General features: G+C 29.7%; 1 protein-coding gene across 3 annotated transcripts; it reads left to right on the forward strand.

Annotated features, from left to right (window-relative positions):
* Positions 1–10510: 10510 nt before the first annotated feature.
* Positions 10511–14701, forward strand: LOC25484913 (protein indeterminate-domain 4, chloroplastic). 3 transcript variants are annotated; one of them, XM_024785171.2, is made up of 4 exons: positions 10511–10653; positions 10978–11164; positions 11645–12041; positions 13500–14701. In XM_024785171.2, the coding sequence occupies exons 2-4, from the start codon at positions 10996–10998 to the stop codon at positions 14551–14553; spliced, it is 1620 nt and encodes a 539-aa protein (XP_024640939.1). In that variant the 5' UTR covers positions 10511–10653; positions 10978–10995; the 3' UTR covers positions 14554–14701. The 3 variants fall into 3 exon arrangements, with proteins under 3 accessions (XP_024640939.1, XP_013469433.1, XP_024640943.1); XM_013613979.3 differs by having other exon boundaries at positions 10583–10736; XM_024785175.2 differs by lacking the exon at positions 10511–10653 and having other exon boundaries at positions 11031–11168.
* The last annotated feature ends 1568 nt before the right edge of the window (positions 14702–16269 follow it).

Genomic DNA, 16269 nt, shown 5'->3' on the forward strand with positions numbered 1-16269 from the left:
GAAGCAATTAGATAATTCACACCTATAATACAATCTTTAATTTTCTAATAGGTGTAAATTCTCTTATAGGTGTGAATTATAGCAATTAGGTAATTTTCTAATACATACCTATAAAATTATCTAATCTAATTGTTATAAGAAACTTCTAAGGTACACTCAGAAAGTGAGGTGTACCGGTACTCATGCTTCATAATTTTATAAATTAACGATCATTTTTTATGAAATAAATAGTTATTTGTTAATATTAATATTTTATAGAACATCATTTCATAAGAAAAAACATCATTTCATTGTTTATAAGAATTATAATAATTTTTTTTACATATTATCATAAAAAATAATCAATGTTCTCAATTATGAGTGAAAAAAATTCAAAAAAAATTAATTTTATTTCGTTGACACTTTTGATAAATAAGATTTAATTATTATAATTATAGATGATAAAAAATAATATTTTTCTTTAAAAAAACAACTCATTTAACTATTAATTTAAAAAATGAGTATACCAATACACTCAAATATATTGGATGTACCATAAAATTTGCATTGTTATAATTATCTTATACCGAAGTAATTAGATAATTCACAGGTGTGAATTTTTTGATGATTGTATTATAAGTGTGAATTATCCAATTGCTTCGCTATAATTAATCTCCACCTAAAATTTCACTAATCAACTTTAGTTGAGTCTCTCTTCTCAATTACTACCTTCGTCCTAATTATAAGACTCTTTTGAAAAAATAATGGGAATTAAGATAGTGGATATTTGTATTAAATATGTTTGTAATTACTATTGTTTTTACAATTTTATCCTTTAAGAAATAGGGTTGGCTTATGTTTTCAACATTTTATTTATTGCTGATTGAAGAAAAAGATGTATAATAAATAGGGGCATGTATGTAAAGAAATAATTAATGTAGTTGGAAATAGAAAAGGGGTCTTATAAAAAGGGACAAAATTTTTTTCTCAAAAGGGTCTTATAATTAGGGACGGAGGTAGTATGTTTTTTTTTCTTCATCCAAAAAAACCCTTTTTAAAGTGAAATATCATAGAGTTATTTATTTTTTCGCAAAGGACTCACCAAATAATGTATACATCACCTCAAACCCTAGTCGTCACCCTTTTCTTCTTCTTTTCAGAGGGGTGATTTAGGGTTATTTTTGACACAAAATCACCCCTCCGAATTGTTTTTTCTTCTATCATAATTAAATAACTGATTTCACATATTTTCAGTTTTCTTTCGTTTGATTTGTGATTACGTCGTCTCTGAACGACTCTGTTTGTTTTGATTTCCCGTCTTTATCCGGTGTGTTTTTGATTTCCCATCTTAGTGCGGTGTTTATTTGATTCAGGTTGAAAGATTAGCTTTAAGCAAGTGCAGATCCGATCAATGACAATGACTTTGGCGTCGTCAACGTTGCAGATTCGGAGACATGAGTATTCCGGAGACATGAATATAGTCATATTAATTATATTTGTAGGCATAGGTACTTTGCCGTTTTATGCTATTAACATGGATGCTGTGAGTTTGTTCACAGATTCATCCTTTTTATTTTTAGCAAATTTGAATTTGTATTGTATCGATGTACTCTATCAATTTGAAAGAATGCATATTGTTTATTTTTGTCAAAAAAATAATAATAATGTATACATCACCTTATACCGTAAGAAGCATAAAAGACACTCATTAACAAAATATTTGAATAAGAAAGCATAGCCTGAACTATATAAGCTTTGGAAAGTTAATGAAAACAAAATATAGTTCTCCAAATCTAAAAACCAAGCTGATTAAAATTGTTGAAATTGAACATTTGAGTTGACTCTAGTGTTTGTCACGATCAATTTGCAAGAGAAGGACCAAATTTGACATGTAAATCAAAATATTTGATAAAAGAATTAGTGTGCATGTTCATCACCTGATGTACAGAGAAAAATACTAAATAAATTATATATTCATGGATGGTCAACTGAGAGTTAGCTAAGTGTGCATCACATTAAAAACTTTTGTAATATATTGTAACTTTTTAGGTTATTGTCACTAATTCTCAGTACTTTAGAATATGTGAAATTGTAGATAGATTCTTCATATATATAGAATCTTCATACATAAAAGGTTCACACTCCATTTTATACTCCTTAAATATGGTATCGTTTTTAATTTTTTTTGTATAATCAGTAGAATCATATTATTAATTGACTGTAGAAAAACAAAACCATATATGGTGGAACAGCATGGATGGTTTTGAACATGTCCACTCACTAACATTGAACGATTTAGGATGATTTAAACAAGTAAAAGATGGGATTGATTCTAGAAGTAGAGAGAATGACGTATTGTTAAGTGCCAATGAGAAATTGGTCAAAGGGGAGATGAGCAAAAAAGCCAATTGCAAGGTTGGTGGTGCACTCAAACATAGATCAGTCATGCTTCTTATAATGACAACCAAGACAAACACACCACCCTCACAAATCCTCACAATTTTTTTGGAACAAAAGTAGTTTTTTTTTTTCATAATCCAAATATATGGAATTGATATAATGATATAATTCATTTCAGTAATTTTGAAATTGATAGTAATTTCAAATTTTTAGAAACATCACTCCCTTCTTTTTCTCTTCTCCTCTTTTCATCTTCTTCGTTCGTCGATAAGGAGTGGTTTAGAATTAATTTTTTTTGGCATAAATCACTCATCTAATTAATTTTTCTATCTTTTTATATAAGTGATTTTTCGTATATTTTTTTTTTTTGTGATTTTGTCAATTTAGTACGGCCTATTATTTTGTTTGCCATCTTTGCTGCTATGTTAGTTTGTTTTTTCGTTTTGTTCTGGTGTTTATTCTATTTAATTGATATATTAGATTTGATCTGAAAGCATTGATATCTCAAACACTTTAATTTTATTGCATTGATAGGCTTTATCATATTTGTATTTATATTTTTCTCATTTTCCTTATGTTCTGAGATAGAATATCAATCATGGCAATTTGAATTTTGAAATGATAGGAATTGATATTCACTTTGGCAATTTTGAAAACTACGGAATTGAATTTTGAAATAATTTAGATCTAAAAGAGTTGATATTTTTTAACCTTTTTTTTTTTTTTTGTTTTTTTACCTAAAAAAATATTTTTTTTCTACATCTTGTTCGTATAAGGATATTAATTTATTTTATAGACTAATAAAAAGATTAACATCCTTCTTCTTCTTCAGCCTACAAACTAGTTCATCACCACCACCGACAACCTCCATAACACTGTTAAACGTTTAAATCCAACATCAACAATAGCAAACAACACCAAGAACCATTTCCTTCCAATAAACAAACACAAACTAAAAATTCTTATTCATCGTCAACTCAAACTCATACCACAATCTCCGTCATCATCATCGCAATACCAGAAAACATTTTCCCTTCAAACTAACAAACCCAAACGAAGAAACTTGCAAACTCGCTTTTGTTGCCTATAATTGGATTTGCACCATAAGAATTTTGTTTGTGAATTTAGATGGTTTTATGCTTTTATGTGGTCGAACGTGGCATTTGAAGCACTTTCCATTAACAATGTTGATAAACTTTTTTGAACAAACAATGTTGATAAACTTAAAGTTGGATGCAATAAGCTATTAAGGTTCATAGTGCAAATCGTTTTCTTTTGTTGCTAAGTTTTTTTTTGTTTTTAAATCTTTCTTTTATTGGATTTGGTCCCTTGCCAATTTCATTTTTTTTGGTTTTCGTCCCTCTCACTTATTGACTAATCAACTCATTTGCCACGTGTCATTTGCTTGCCACATCATCCATTGTCACGCCATCATCTGATTGCTCTCATACATGTTTTTGTAACAAATGATGACAGCATGAATGAAAATCAAAACGTTTGCATCTTACATAATTTGTATAAAAAAATGTTTTGAGCCTGAATTAGAAGAAGCCCGATCTCTTTTTTTACCATATCATTAAAAATTTATAAAGACAATATTTTAAACTTTTCTAATTACCTTTTACGCCATCAATCACTTTTATATTACCATTTTTGTATGTGTATAGAATTTTTTTATACAATTTCGTCAAATTTAATGGAAAATATAACATATAGCACAACTCTTTTAACAAAGGTTATAAGTTCAATCCAGCTATGAAATGTAGCAATGTTAAATATTTTGAAGAGAAGCATTGCGATTCATTGCTTTTCATCATCTCCCATTTTGATGAATGAATTGGTAGCAATTCTCTTTTTAATTCGTTCATTCATGGGTGGAGCTGGGCTTTGTTTCTTCCATGCCTCCTAATTGGCCTTTTATGTAACTTTGCTTTTCGGAAATTGTTTTTCTCCATTTTGTTTTTGCTTATTTTATTTATATGTCTACGTGAGGGACGTTATACCCCCACACCTCTACACTTATATCTTACCCAACAATTTTTAAAAATTCCAATTTTACCCCTTTTACTATATAATCTTTTACACATAAATTTTTCACCCTCATTTTCAACATCTCTTAATTAAGGATGAGTTCACCGCCACATGATATTTTTCTTGATACTTATTTCCTTTTTTGTTTTTCACTATCAAACGTTTCCGAAAATATTTCGGAATATTCATATATACGTTTACAAAAATAATATGAGAACTAGTCTCTCTTCAAATGAATGATGCAACACAACTTATCTTTCTCCTTTGATGGAAAAAATTGTTCTAATACCAATTATTGAAAGAAAAAATCAATAAAAAATCTTTAAACAAGCGGCAACACAACCACAAAATATGTAAAAGAGACAAAAACAAATCACAAGACTGTTTATCGACACTTCACACCTTCATTCATAATATCTTAACAAAATATTTGTTACAAAAATATGCATACTTTTACTAGGAATTGCAAACCCTCTTATACAATTATAATTTTTGCATAGATATATGCAAACTAATCTTTCTCAATTACAATTTTTGTAAGAAAAACTACAAACTCTTTTATGACACACAACTACCCAACCTCTTTTTTTTTTTTTCATTACTCGATGTGCGATGTGAAAGAATATCAATTTTAGAGAACAAATGACTATAATTTATAGGTGGCCTTTATGATTTTTCGCACAAATTTTCATACTGTGAAATGTGAATAGATGCATGTGCAGAGATGGAGTTCATAAATTAAATCTTACGTTAAAAATAAAACAAGTTTTTAATGTTATAGTTTAAAAATAAAAAATTGTTTCTTATATACAATATTTTTATGAATATTTACATAGTTCTTAAAAAAATTAATAATGAATGGTATATTCGTGTCCTGTATGACACAATGAAACATATGCACATGAATAAATTATACATTAAGCCTAATCATATGATCTGAAAAGATTTTCTCTACATCTCGTCGAGCTAGCAAGGTAGATAGATGTCAACTAATATATATACATTAATTTTTAATTTGAATTTTTTTTAACAGCGTTGGATTGACTTATATGTGATATTTTATTTCATATTAGGGTAGAGTCTGCTCATTGGAAACTGAAGCAAATGTTGGAAAACAGCAAAGATGACTTGTGCAAATGTTGGAAGGGTATGCACAACATGAAGTTGCAATTAGGAAAAATCATAGCTTCATTTCAAAAAAGTTTTTATGAAGTTGAACACGCACACACAAGTCTATTTTATGAAAAATTGCGTGGATTTGTTTCTAGAGCTGCTTTAACATGCATTGTTGTTGAGTTTGAAAGAGTTAGATATATGGAAATCGACGAATCGACATGTGGTTGCAAACTCAGAACAACATATGGATTGCCTTGTGCTTGTGAGTTAGGAAGATATAAAATTAGTGGTATACCTATACCATTAGATTCAATTCATATTCAATGGAAGAAATTAAGCATGGAAAAGTCAACAAGAGGAAGACACGGAAACTGGATAAAACGATTGAAACTAATAAAACCTTATTATATGACTAATAGAATAAAAACACCCCCTTTGAATTACAAAGTGTGGCTAGAAGGGAACAAATACATTATACAGTATAAGCAAAGAGTGTGTTAATTACTTACATGACCATACCACAGGGAGCTTTTCTATACTTGACATTAAATTTAAGACAGTACACGTTTACTTAAGCTTAATTTTACTATATTTAGTTAGCAAAAACAGCTTTTCAACTACAGTAGTTGTTTGAATCCTTTAAAAAAATACAAGTAATTGTTTTAACTTTTAATCACACAAATAAACTACTCCAAAATCCAAATACATAAACAAGCTTGGCTAATGTGCTCTTGATCTTTACAGACAAAGCAACAATCACCCTTTAAAGTCTAAACAATCCCATTACTTAGAGATACACATAAGAAAGCACAAAGAAGCCAAATCCGATATAAAAAATAAATGTGATACATACACAAGTCACATATAAATAATACTTCATCATCAGGGAACAATATATCAGTCTTTTCCATGTACAACGATTCATTAAGCAATTAAAATAGCAATTGCTAATAAGAGGCGCGGACATGACCTCAAAATAACAGAATTATCACAACAGACAACAAGTAAGGATGGAATAACACAATTAAGTAAGTAATGGACATAGTATGAATAACTAAATGAATTCTACGAAAACAATGTAACTATATTTCATTTCCATTAATTGCATATATAGAGGTAACCTTGATCAGTAGTATATCTATGCCCATTAATTAGTATATCTATAAAAAAAAATAGTAGATCATGACAAAAGCTACTTCAGAGAGTTAAACAAAAAATTAAAAAAGTAATTTTTTTTTGCGCCTGAACTGGAATTCTTGGCCAAACGATTCCGGGAATAATTAACCGAAATACTTTGAACGCGTTTTCCGGAAACTACCGGAACACTTCACACATGGTTTCCGGAAATCAACCGGAACACTTTGGTTAACACGATTCCTCGGACGATTCCATGAAAGGACGACGGCAATATTTCCAGAAAACGGTTTCGTGGAAGGATTTATAACACTAACCCAGAAAATTTTGAAAAACCTAACCGTGAACGATTCGTGAATGATTCCAGAAAATAATTCAGAACAAACACATGGAATTAGTGGATGAGACAGAACACAGAATCAGAATAAATGATGCTTACTTGTTTGTTGGAAGAAGAATCAGAAGAGGGTTTTCCAGAAAAGGGGATTGAACGTTGAAGGAGAAGGGTTTAGAGTGTGTGGGGGTGAAAAGTGAAGGGTAATTTTGGTAGTTTGTGTTAAATGTTGGGGTATAGGTATAAATGTAGGGGTGTAGGGTATAACGTCCCTACGTTAACTCATGTTGAAAAAATCGAACGTGAGTTAACTCACGTTGGGCATAATTAAGGGAATGAGCAATTTATTGCTTTTTTCAAATAAAAAGTTGCTTAAAAACACATGAAAATGACACAAACCGCTGTAGTTATCTAAGCTTAGGGTTTTTGGTCATTTTCATGTGTTTTTAAGCAACTTCTTATGTGATTTTTTTTTTTTTTTTAATGTTTGTAACAGCTAAGTTTATCAACTATTAGTCAGCTTATAGTTTCTTATAATAATATGAGATTTCTTTTTGGGCGAGCGTGTTTAGTTTTTTTTTAATAAAAATAGATAAATAAAATAACTTTAATCATTTAATAGTGTTTGTTTAGGTTTTTATTTTAAATATTATTGTTTTACTCTAAAATGAAAAGCTATTAGAATTAACTATCTTTAAAAATTTTTTTTTTTTTTCAAAAATATAGAGGTAACACATGAACAAGTTTTTCTAAAAAAAAAAACAATTATTTTTATAGAAGTAAACAAACAGAAATAATTTCAGATTTTTTAAAGAAACCTCTAAAAAGATCTCTAGATTTTTATAATACAAAATCTTTTTTCTTTTTAAGTTGAAACAAAACACCCTTAATCTCTTTTATTTGATTTACCCTAGTTACATCGCATAAACCTTGAATTTCACCATTTCTAGAAAGAAAAAAAAAGGGTTAAATATGTTTTTGGTCTCTATAAATATACCAACTTTTCGTTTTAGTCCCTCTAAAATTTTCCTTCAACTTTTAGTCCCTAAAAAATTTTCAATTACTACTTTTGGTCCCTATTTTTAATTTAATTTTTGTATTTTTTAATAAAATTGTACAGAAATGTGTAAAATATTCTAAAAAAATAAAGAAATTAGAATTTTTTAACAAAACACAAATTAAATATGAATTTTTAACTGTAAAAAATATAAAAATTCATATTAAATTCATGATTTGTTAAAAAATTCTAAATTTTTTTTGAAGTGATTCTTATAATATTTTGAATTTTTATGGAAAATTTTATTAAAAAATATGAATTCTAGATATGAGTTTACTTTAAAAAGAGACCAAAAGTGAAAATTGAAAATTTTATAGGAACTAAAAGTTGAAGGAAAATTTTAGAGGGACTAAATGAAAAGTTGACATATTTATAGGGACTAAAAATATATTTAACCCAAAAAAAAAATACCCTTAATTTGTTTTCAAATTTTAACGTGACCACTGCAGCAACTATAGACAAGGGAAAATATGGCGATACACGCAGACTCCATCGGTAAGAAACCTAGGTGTTTCTAGAAAGTTTAGTGGAATAATGATAGTCATAGTTGAGTCTCATTGTTTACAAATGCCATTTGTAAATTTTATTTTGAAGGTGAGAAAAACACAAGAAGGGGGTTGAAGTGTGTTAACTTTTTCTTTTCTTTCTCTATCTGAAACAAGCAGGTCAGAAGCAGGTAGAATTCTACTTCTGAAGAGATGTTCAGAACTAAATGCAGCGGATACGAATAGAGAGAAAGAGAGAAAAAAGACACAGACAATTTATACAGGTTCCTTCCACAAACTGGAAGTCAGTCATGTCCCCCTTGCACTTCCAAGGGGAGTTCACTATGTAATATCTGATTACAAATGCTCACTACTAAACTTAGTATGAGACTTCAAATTGCTCAAGCACAACTGCAAGAGACTTCCTATGCTCCTGAACACAATCAAGAGACTTCTATTGCTCAAGCACAACTGCAAGAGACTTCTAAATTCAAACAGAATTACAATGAAAAATGTTTGAGGTTGAACACTTGATATACAATCAATGGTGTTCACAATACAAATCACAGACTCTAGAATTCCTAAGATATAAGCTTTGTTATGAAATTCTAAGTGAACTTTGAAGTGAAGAGCAATTTCAACAGAGTTTTAGCTTAACTGATGCGTAGTATTGTTCTTTAGTAACTCTGAGTCTTCACTCCTTTATATAGAGTTGTGAAAGAGACGTTGAAATGTCTTCTTATTCAAAATAGAGTCGTTTGAAGCTCTTGATCTATCACCAATGATCTTTTGCCTGATATGGTTATTGTCCTATGAAGGATCAATTTCAAATGTGTTCCCAATGTGAATAAACATTGTTGCAGGCAGAGCTGTTATCCTTGTCTTGTAGCAGAGACAAACTCATAATAGTGGAGGTAGTGGTTGTACACTTCGTACAAACGTACTATGTCAACGCTCTTTGAAGAAAAAGCATCCAATGCATTTCAAAATAGTCGTGCCACAATTTTCCAGTCTTCTGCAATCTTTAGGCGAGTTAGAGTCCTTGAAACAGCTTTTGAAAATTTAAGTTCAATCTTCTGATGAACTGCAGCTTCTGGTGATACACAGCTTCTGATGAACTTGCTTCTGATGACGTCATCACTTCAGAAGCACTTTGTCTTTAGGCGCACTTCAAACTTCAGGAGCAGTTTTCTTCAGACGCTCGAAGCTTCTCTTTTTGTTGATATACTTGCTCTTTATTTGTTCTTTGAAGACCAATTTAATATGACAATTTTTTTTCTATAGTCCTGTACACTTGAACAAATATTAGCGTATCCAATTGACAATTTTTAATACTTTATTATCATCAAAACTCTCAAGGGTTATTATTGCTAAACAAATTTTATTCCAACACATTTTACATACATAATCAATCAAACAATATGTTACTCGCATTTCTTTTTACTTTATATTTAGTTATGTTTTTATTAGCTTAGTTCTCAAAAATCACAACGGAAGAACGTAGTTTCTTTCTACTTTATACTTACACTCTTTAAAGAATGGAAGAACATCGTTTCTTTCTTGGCATAATCGTTTGGAGGAAAAGAGAATCATTGTTGAGATCTATTAGCCAGTTCATCAGCTAATTTGGCAACAATTTGTAATAATAAAATTGTTGTATTAATAAAAACAAAGCAAGGTGAGGACTAAAAATTACCAAATAACTGTGTGAATATTGGTAATAAGATAGGAAATAAGAGAAGGAGTGATAAAGAAAGGGGTAAGGGCTACAAGGGTCAGTGGCCCCAAACCATCATCTACGAAGGACACAGTAGCCTGTGCAATAGCAGCATGTACAATAGTGACATATTTTACCCTCCAATTCATCACTCTTTGCTAGCAAGAAAACTTTTAAATTTTACCACACATAATTAATTTTCCAATACAAATTAAATGAAAGAAAACACACATAGAAAGAGATATTGTTATATATGCATACGGGTGGACAAGCATGCATGTAAAGTAGCAAAATAAATTATTTAAATATTCATATGACACAAAATGATTGAGGAATATAACAAGAGAGGGTAGCTAAATTTTACACACAAGAAAACAATAGCCAGAAGATAAATAGCTAGGTATATTGTTTTCTTCTCCTCGTCTCTTCATTACTCTTGTCTCCTTAGATCCTTTCCTCTTGCAACCTTTTTGCTCTCAATCTGTGAGTTTTTTTTTCTACTTTTTCTTCTGACATGAAAAAAACAACCACAAAAAAATCAAATATATATATATTTCAGCTCTTTCTAGCTTCTTTAAATTATTTTGTTATATAGTTTCTTTAATTTAACTGATCTCTTTTTTGTTATCCTTGTTCCATGAGAGAAGGAAACATGTTAATGAAATTTTTCTTTTAGAAGAAGAATTAAACATTTGATTATTAAGTTTTTGTTTAAAAATTTCAGATTGCAAAATATATAATTATGGCGGCTGCTTCTTCATCTACATCATTCTTTGGAATCAGAGAAGAAAATCAAAGTCAAATAACACATCATCATCCTCATCCTCAATCAACTACTACTTCTGCTACTTCCTCAGCTCCTTCAACCACAGTTCCTCAAAAGAAAAGAAGGAATCAACCTGGAACACCAAGCAAGTAGCTTAATTATTTTTATTTTCATTATTACTTAAAGCTTCAACATGCACACACCCTTCTCGAATTTTTTTTTTTTTTTTTTTTTGTATTATTTTCTCAAAAAACAAGCATAATGAAACCCTAAATCATGAACATGAGTTAGGGCTCTGAATTTCTTTTACAAAAAAGCTATATAAGAACTATGTTTAGGGTGCATGCAGTCTCCTCCAATTTTATTCTCAAAAGCATATGAGACTTCGGTTTTAATTTTTGTAATAATTTTTCTAACTTCTACTGTTTTTTACTACTATTACCATGAGTTTGTGGCTTTTAAATGGAAAAAATAACAATAAAACATAGTTCTTCATTTCATGGTGCATATATATTCAATTATGAATACTTCTTTTGATGTTAAAAAAACTAGAATTTTATAATATTTTTCTTATACAAAAAAATATATAATATTTTGTTGTTTTGGCATTTTTCATGGTAAAAAGATCCAGATGCAGAAGTGATAGCACTATCTCCCAAGACTCTAATGGCAACAAATAGATTTATATGTGAGGTTTGCAATAAAGGGTTTCAAAGGGAGCAAAATCTTCAACTTCATAGAAGAGGACACAATCTTCCTTGGAAGCTAAAGCAAAAGTCCAACAAAGAGCCAAGGAGAAAGGTTTATTTGTGTCCTGAGCCCACATGCGTCCATCACGACCCTTCAAGAGCTTTAGGAGATCTAACTGGAATTAAAAAGCATTTCTCTCGTAAGCACGGTGAGAAGAAGTGGAAATGTGAAAAATGCTCAAAGAAATATGCTGTTCAATCTGACTGGAAAGCACATTCTAAGACTTGTGGTACTAGAGAATATAGATGTGATTGTGGCACCCTCTTCTCTAGGTAACAAACATCATCTTTATATTTATATCTTCACATCGATGTTAGTCTAATTATATTTCATAAATATGAATTCATCACTCTATATACATAATATATGCTACACTTTTGCCAAATGTTAGGGTTATACTTATATGGTTTGGTATTGAATATTATTTTATTTTATAGAAGTTAGTGTTTGATTATTTTTTTACTACCAATTTTATTATAAGAATTCGATTATTTTAATCATGTTTTTTTTCATCATTCAATTGCAAGGAAAATGGTCATAAGTCATAACAATCTGAAGTTTTGCAAGAAAGCAAGTAAAATCCAACCAAACCGTAGATCAAACTCATAGACTCCTTATATATCGTTCTCTTTCTTTCCTCTTCGTATTGAGCTCTAATTTATCTAAATTGAAGTACTCTTTAAACTTCTTTACTAAGGAACCTTTTACATATAAAAAGGTGTGTGTATATATATAAATATAATAAGTTGAATTTTTTTACAATAAGTAAAAACACACAAAGGTTAAATTTGAACAACAGTCTCTTTTATGTTCTTATCCCAAAAAAAAGTGAACAAGAGCTTTCACCCTTTCTCTGTTAGTTTGTGTTTGGGTGTTAGTGAAGGTGTATATTGTATGGCGCAGGAGACTGCATGCACGTGAGTACACTGTTCAAATGTAGTACAAAAATTGAAATGTTTGAAGGAAAAAAAATCAACTTTGGTTTTAGGGAACCGTGCCCATAATCTTTTAACGTTCACGTGTAGTGAAACAACATAATAACTTTGTTCTCATATGAAATGGATTGGAGGAGATGCTGGGTTTTGTTCTCTTTCTTGTTAGCTATTTCTAGTTTTCAAAATTCAAATACATTTCCATGTTCTTTTTAGCAATGGGTCCAAGGTGACTAATTTCCATGTTACTAACAGAAAATTCTCTTCATTAATTGGTCATGTTTCTCATATAGATTTGCTAGAAATTATGTGATATAACGAATTATCTTGGTAGAATATAGACAAGTATTGAGGTTGCTTGCATTTATTAAGTAGGCCCCATATTGAAATTTTTGAGTATTGACTTTCATCATAGTTGCAAACAATTCTCTCTTTTATTGATCAAAGAAAGACCTCAAATTAGAAGTTTGATTTAGAAATTCTTGGTTTGTTTCAAATTTTGGCATAATCCCATGGGCCCTCTACTTCAATTGTAGTTTTCTTAATTTCAACATACTATACTAGTTTCAATTAATTCCAATTAAAACAATTAGGTTACTCATATTCATTACACAAATATATGGGATTATAATATGAACTTCCAAAGGCGAACATAACTATTTTTGGTAAATTTTAATACAATATTAGATATGTTCTCCTTTTTACTATATATGGTAGGGGTCTACATTATACCCACCCAAAAAAATTGACAATGATATATATATGTTGCTTAATTCTTTGTAATTAATTTTGGTGCAGGCGTGACAGTTTCATCACTCATAGGGCATTTTGTGATGCACTAGCACAAGAGAGTGTATTAAGACACCATAACCCTTTTGGGAGTACTCATCAATTGTATGCCACAAACCATCACATTAGTTTAGGCCAAATATCCCATCAATTGCAAAATCATCAGAACCAAATTACATCATCCACTAGCAACAATAACAACCTTTTGCGCCTTGGATCAGCACCACCAAAATTTGAACAAAACTTAATCTCATCACCACCTTTAAATCACTCTTCATCATTTGGACACTCAATCCCATCTTCATCACCATTCTTCAATATGAGTGATATTTCAAATCAATCCTTTGAAGAACAACAATCTCAACAAGGACAATTCTTAAACAAACAACTACATGGTCTAATGCATCTTCCTGATCTTCAAGGCAATACAAATACAAACAATTCAAATTCTTCCAATCTTTTCAACCTTATGGTTCATGATCAATTCAACAACATGAGTAGTACCCAAGGAACAACACTTTACATTAACAACAATAGCTCTTTAAGTGATCATCAAGTTGGTTTTGTCAATTCAATGCAACATGGTCAAAACATGTCTAGTCCTCACATGTCTGCCACTGCATTGCTTCAAAAAGCTTCTCAGATTGGTTCAACTAATTCTACCAACAATAACAAAGGTAGTAATAATGATCATAAATCAGGTGATAGGGACTTTGTTGTGTCTGATCACAACAACATCAATGCCACTTTTGGAAATAGAAGTTCAAGTATTGAAAATGATCATGACAACAACGATCTTCATGGATTGATAAACTCTATTGCAAATGGAAACACATCATCCATATTTGGCAATGAAAGCAATCTTAATATGAGATTTGGTGGATCTGATAAGTTAACTTTAGATTTTCTTGGTGTTGGAGGAATGGTCAGAAATATGAGTGGTGGATTTTCACAAAGTGAACAACAACGTGACATGATGAATACTAGTATGGTTTCTTTGAATCATGACCTAAAATCAGCACATTCAAGTCAACATTTTGGAAGCTCAAATATCTTGCAATGAAGATTGGGGTGAGAAATTTATTAATTTAAGGAAATATTGCTTGTTAGTTACATGTGAATTATTCATTAATTAAGTAGTAAACTTTGTTTCAAACATTTATTTATTTTATTTTTGTTTTCCTCAAAAGAAGTGCAGTTCATTGGTAAAATGAGGTTCCAATTCTAGAAATTACTACAAATTACAATCCCTTATTTTATTTTAACACGTCCCTTTCCTTATTCTTTGCTCTCTATGATGTGATAGAGAGATGTAATAAATTCACTTTTGAATTTCATGTGTGAGCGAACATGAGATAATAAAGTTTATAGAAAAAAAAAATTGATTCATTATAGATTTTCCTCTAAGAAAATTATTTCTCAATCACAGAGGGTAAAATTCCATGCTCGAACCAAGAAAAAATATTCAACCTAACAATTTCAGCATTGTTAGTTGTGCTAGGTTTTACGGACCAGGACATCATCGTTGTCTACCAATTTTTTTTTACAGATTTGAGGCGATTTAATTTGGTTGATAAACACGAGTAAATTACTCAAATGCCCCTTGGCAGTTAACTGCCGAAATTTTAAAAAATCGGCTGCAGTTAACTGTCGAGAAATTTCAAACCTGAAATTAAATAAGGAAATACACCTATGTTTTCCTTAATTAAATTTAAATCTTTAATCCTTTTAAGGAATTAAACATAATTATTTTTATGATTTCATTCATATGATTTTGTTGCTATAAATGAAGAAATATGAGAGATGAATAATATCTGTAATCGGTAGTTAATAGACCTAAAATGATGATTCAATAAAAAAAATGCAACAACAAAAACGTTACAAATGATAGAATAATTATATTTGTAATTATTAGTAATTAATTTCATTGATGTTGTTATTATTCATAAGTTTGACTAACCTATTATTACTTTATACTAATATTTTAGATATTATTACTTTAATTAACATGAAAAACGCAACAACAAAAAATAAGGGGGATTTATTGGATTAAGATTCTATGGGATTTTAAAAGATTTTTTAATTATGAAAAAGTCTTGTGGTATTCAATCAAAACTTTTTGCAGCCGGTTCTTTAAAATTTCAACAGTTAACTGTCGAAGGATATTTGAGTAAATTACTCGTATTTCTCAGTCAAACCAAAAGTGTGAACAGCAATACTCAATTTCAAAAACATGTATATGCCACGGTAAATAAAGCCAGTTGTTGACTTGTTGATAGTTGTGTTGTTATTACTTGTGTACAAATGCTTACCAAACGAGGGTGGGATGTTGGCACTCTGTTATGTTAAGAATCTTCACGTTTTGGCTATATTCCAATGGAAGCGACAGAGCCTCATTTCCGTTCAATTTCATCTTTGTTTTTTTATATACGACGTACAAATACTAACTAACTAAAGGTACATTAACTTTAAAATAAAGCAAGAAATTTTGTAGTATTGCTTACCTAATATATATATACCTTACTTTTAAAAATACATATTAAAATATATGTAATAAAAAATTATATTAAATGCTATATAAATGTTAAATGTTAGAGTCTCACATTGAATATGAGAATAGTATAACAATATGTTTACAAGTTATTTATAATAGGTTCTTAATAATAATACTAAATAAATATCAAAACTTATTTATATAGAAGTTATTTTAGTATTATTAAGAGCCTATACTTTTTTTTTGAGCAAAAGAGCCTATACTTAATTGATAAGAAATTGTTAC

Source organism: Medicago truncatula, chromosome 1, assembly GCF_003473485.1.
Source record: "Medicago truncatula cultivar Jemalong A17 chromosome 1, MtrunA17r5.0-ANR, whole genome shotgun sequence".
Classification (NCBI taxonomy): Eukaryota; Viridiplantae; Streptophyta; class Magnoliopsida; order Fabales; family Fabaceae; genus Medicago; species Medicago truncatula.